General features: G+C 40.2%; 1 protein-coding gene across 1 annotated transcript; it reads right to left on the minus strand.

The window, feature by feature from the left end:
* Positions 1-448: 448 nt before the first annotated feature.
* Positions 449-3,425, minus strand: LOC114361821 (uncharacterized protein K02A2.6-like). Its single transcript, XM_028317009.1, has one exon. It carries the CDS (start codon positions 3,391-3,393, stop codon positions 463-465), a length of 2,931 nt encoding a protein of 976 aa, XP_028172810.1. The 5' UTR covers positions 3,394-3,425; the 3' UTR covers positions 449-462.
* Positions 3,426-3,743: the final 318 nt, after the last annotated feature.

Here is a 3,743-nt window from a genome sequence, read left to right on the forward strand (position 1 = left end):
TAAGCCTATAATAACTTTTTTTACCGTGTGCAAGAAACACGTTTTCATGTCGTCGTAAAAAGCGGTCATCCTATTAATAATAATAAGCTAAAATTATGCATAGGACTGTGATGAAACAGCTTGTCAAAATTATACATTTGTGATAATATATAACCTTACAAGGTTGGCATCTGTCTAGGCTAGTTGCTGAGCGAAGCTGGATTAAAGCTAGGTGTAGTGCTCCTGTAACACGATCTCACTGGCTCGGCAACTCACTGTGTGCGCAGGCGGCACGTCCGCTCTCGCCCGTGGCTCGCGCTGCAATGACCGCGCGCCCCGCCACACAGTAGGCACGAGACAATGTCATACGTACTAAGGATTGTAGGTTCTACTCAAACACTACATCTCTTCCTTATCAAAAACTTTATTAATCATTTGATACAATCAACCTTGATTACACTTAATAGTATGTAAGTTACCAATTTACTGTAACTCATCGAATTGATTTAGATTTTCACTGTTGTTTGTCAGATTACGTTCTTGATTATCTTGTATTGATTTCCACTCTCCTTCTACTCTCTTTAAATGTAATATGTTTCTCCTCAGGGTCTGTCCAGTTTCTTCATTTCTGACGGTAATATCTCCATTGCTTGCTGTCTCAACTATGTGTGGTGCTGGGTTATAATTTGGTGCAAGCTTGTGACTTTTGTTCATTTCTTTTACATAAACTCTATCTCCTTCGCTCAAATCCACATTATGTGCATTTCTTCTCTTGTCTCCGTATTCTTTTCCTTTTTCTTTTTGTTCTTTATCTTTGTCTCTAACTTCTGTGTCATCTCCTGTATGTATATCCTGAAGCATAGGTATTTTGTCTCTGTTCTGTCTTTTGTAAAACAGTTCTGTTGGTGTTTTCCCTGTTACAGAGTGAGGTGTTGAATTATACATCATGAGGTAATCATTCAAGCTATCTTGTAAATCTTTTTTCTCAATCCTGCCAATCTTCAATCGTTTTAATATGTCTCGATTTTGTCTCTCTACTTCGCCATTTTGTTGGGGCCAATAGGGCACTGTACTAAAAAGTTTTATATTACATTCGTTGCAAAAATGTTTAAATTCCACACTCACAAACTGTCGTCCGTTATCTGCTGTTATGGATGATGGATAGCCCAGGCGGCCAAATATTTCTTTCAATAGCTTGATTATTACAGCACTAGTAATGGTCTTCGTTATCTTTACTTCCTTGTAGCGGCTATAATAGTCCACTACGACTAATAAATAATCATTGCTAGGCAATGGCCCTAGTAAATCCATTGCTACATCCACCCAAGGTGCATCCGGGAGTTCGCGACGTTTCATAGGAGCTGGCGGATTAGGTAACCCTACTAAAGTACAGCCCTTACAACTCTTCACCAGGCATTCAGAATCCTTGTCTATCCTTGGCCACCAAACTTTACTCCTTAAACGTCCTTTCATGCCGACAATCCCAGGGTGCCCTTCATGTGCAGCGTCTAGGACTCTTTTCCGAAGTGTGGATGGTATAACTATTCTATTTCCTCTTAGGAGTATGTCACCGAAAAAACACAATTCATTTTCAAAGATCTTATATCCTTTGACATTATCTTCCCAGTTCTTGTCGTAGATACCTTGCTTCACTTTGCGTATTTCCGGATCTTGTTCTGAATGCATTTTAATTTCGGCCATAGAAATCGCGCATGGTTTAGCATTTTCTACAATCTGGTTGACATGTTCGTCGTCATTAGTCTTTTTGCAATCTGAGGTTATGCACAGTCTTGATAATGGGTCAGCGATGTTCGTCTTTCCAGGCTTGTATATGATGTTGTACCGATACGCCTGTAGCCGCAGTACCCACCTCTCTATCCTAGCACAAGGTTTCGACTTCACTCCAAACAAAACCTCCAAGGGTTTATGATCAGTAATTAAGTCGAACTCCTTGCCGAATAGAAATATATTGAAATGCTCTATAGCCCAAACCAAAGCCAAAGCCTCTTTTTCAGTTTGGCTGTATCTACGCTCGCATTCGGTTAATGTGCGGTTCCCAAAAGCGATAATTCGGGGTCCTTTTGCATCAATTTGAACCAAAATTGCGCCTAATCCGACAGGGCTGGCATCAGCAATAACCTGGGTTTTGTCGTTTAGGTCGTAATATCCAAGGTTTTGAATTTTGGTAAGAGCTTTTTTTAAGTTCTCAAAAGCCTGATTCTGTTCTTGGGTCCATAACTCTTCAATATTAGCATTTTTGCCAAATTTCTTCCTCAATAATTGTTTCAATGGCTCCGTCATCGTTGCCATGTTAGGAAGCCACTTGTTAATATAGTTAACTAGGCCCAAAAAGCTTTGCAACTCCTCTATAGTCTTCGGAACTCTGAATTTGGTCACACTTTCTATATACTTGTGTAAGGGCCTAACACCTTCCGGAGTTAGTTCATGTCCCAAGAAGTTTACCTTTTGAACTTTGTACAAGCATTTCGCCTCGTTCAAAAGAACATTATTTTCCTTAAGGACCCTTAACACCTTTTCTAGGCGCAAATCATGTTCCTTTTCAGTGCAACCGAACACTAATATATCGTCTATAAAATTTATAGCTCCGTCACATTCAAGGAGCATGTTTTCCAATATTTTTTGGAACAATTCGGGAGCACATGTTATCCCGAACATCAAGCGTTTGTATCGGTAAAGTCCCTTTGAACTAATGAAGGTAGTAATATGTCTGGAGTCAGGATGCAATTCCACCTGATGGAACGCGTTTTTTATGTCCAGCTTCGTAAAATATTGTGCCTTCCTTATCTTTGGCAAGAGGTGTTCCATTGCGGGTAACGGATGATTTTCCCTCATAATTGCCATATTGGCACGCCTCATATCAACGCACAAGCGCAATTCACCGTTGTCTTTCAGAATAGGTACCATTGGCGATATCCATTTAGAGGGTTCCCGTACTTCTTCTATTATGTCACTGTCCAGTAATTCCTTTATTTTCCTTTCTATCTTTTCTTCAATCGGAATTGGGATTCGACGATATGGTTGTGAAACAGGTTTTTGAGTATCATCGATAGGAATTTCTACCAACACATCCTTAAACTTCGGGAATGGCTCGTTTCTAATTTGGTTGATGTCAACACCTATTTTTAGGACACCCAATTTACATGCAGTGTCTTTGCCCAGTAAATTTCTTGAGCCCTCCGCAATAACATATATCCTTGCGCGTTCTTCCTGCATATTTACTTTGATCGTGGTTTCAAATGATCCGATGATTTTTAACGGTATTGTACTGCCATATGCCAGTAATGTTTTATTCGGGTTTTTTTCCTGATTGAAACAAGCAACTCCTTGCTCTTTTAAAGCGATCCATGTTTTTTCAGTTACTAGGTTATATTTAGATCCGGAATCAATCAGCATTTTAGTTCTTATACCTCCGACATTACATTCTATATTTGCATCATAATTGATATTAATTTTTTCTAGCACATTGACCCCTTTTATTTTGTTTTAATTTGAATGAAATAAAAAATAATAGCCTGACCTTTGTCCCCGTCGCCACTTGTAGTGCTCCTGTAACACGATCTCACTGGCTCGGCAACTCACTGTGTGCGCAGGCGGCACGTCCGCTCTCGCCCGTGGCTCGCGCTGCAATGACCGCGCGCCCCGCCACACAGTAGGCACGAGACAATGTCATACGTACTAAGGATTGTAGGTTCTACTCAAACACTACACTAGGTTTTAGTCAGACAGAAGTATGGAGTACTTTT

The sequence above is a fragment of the Ostrinia furnacalis genome, unplaced genomic scaffold, assembly GCF_004193835.3.
Source record: "Ostrinia furnacalis isolate ACB-3 unplaced genomic scaffold, ASM419383v2 OfSCF6002, whole genome shotgun sequence".
Lineage (NCBI taxonomy): Eukaryota > Metazoa > Arthropoda > Insecta > Lepidoptera > Crambidae > Ostrinia > Ostrinia furnacalis.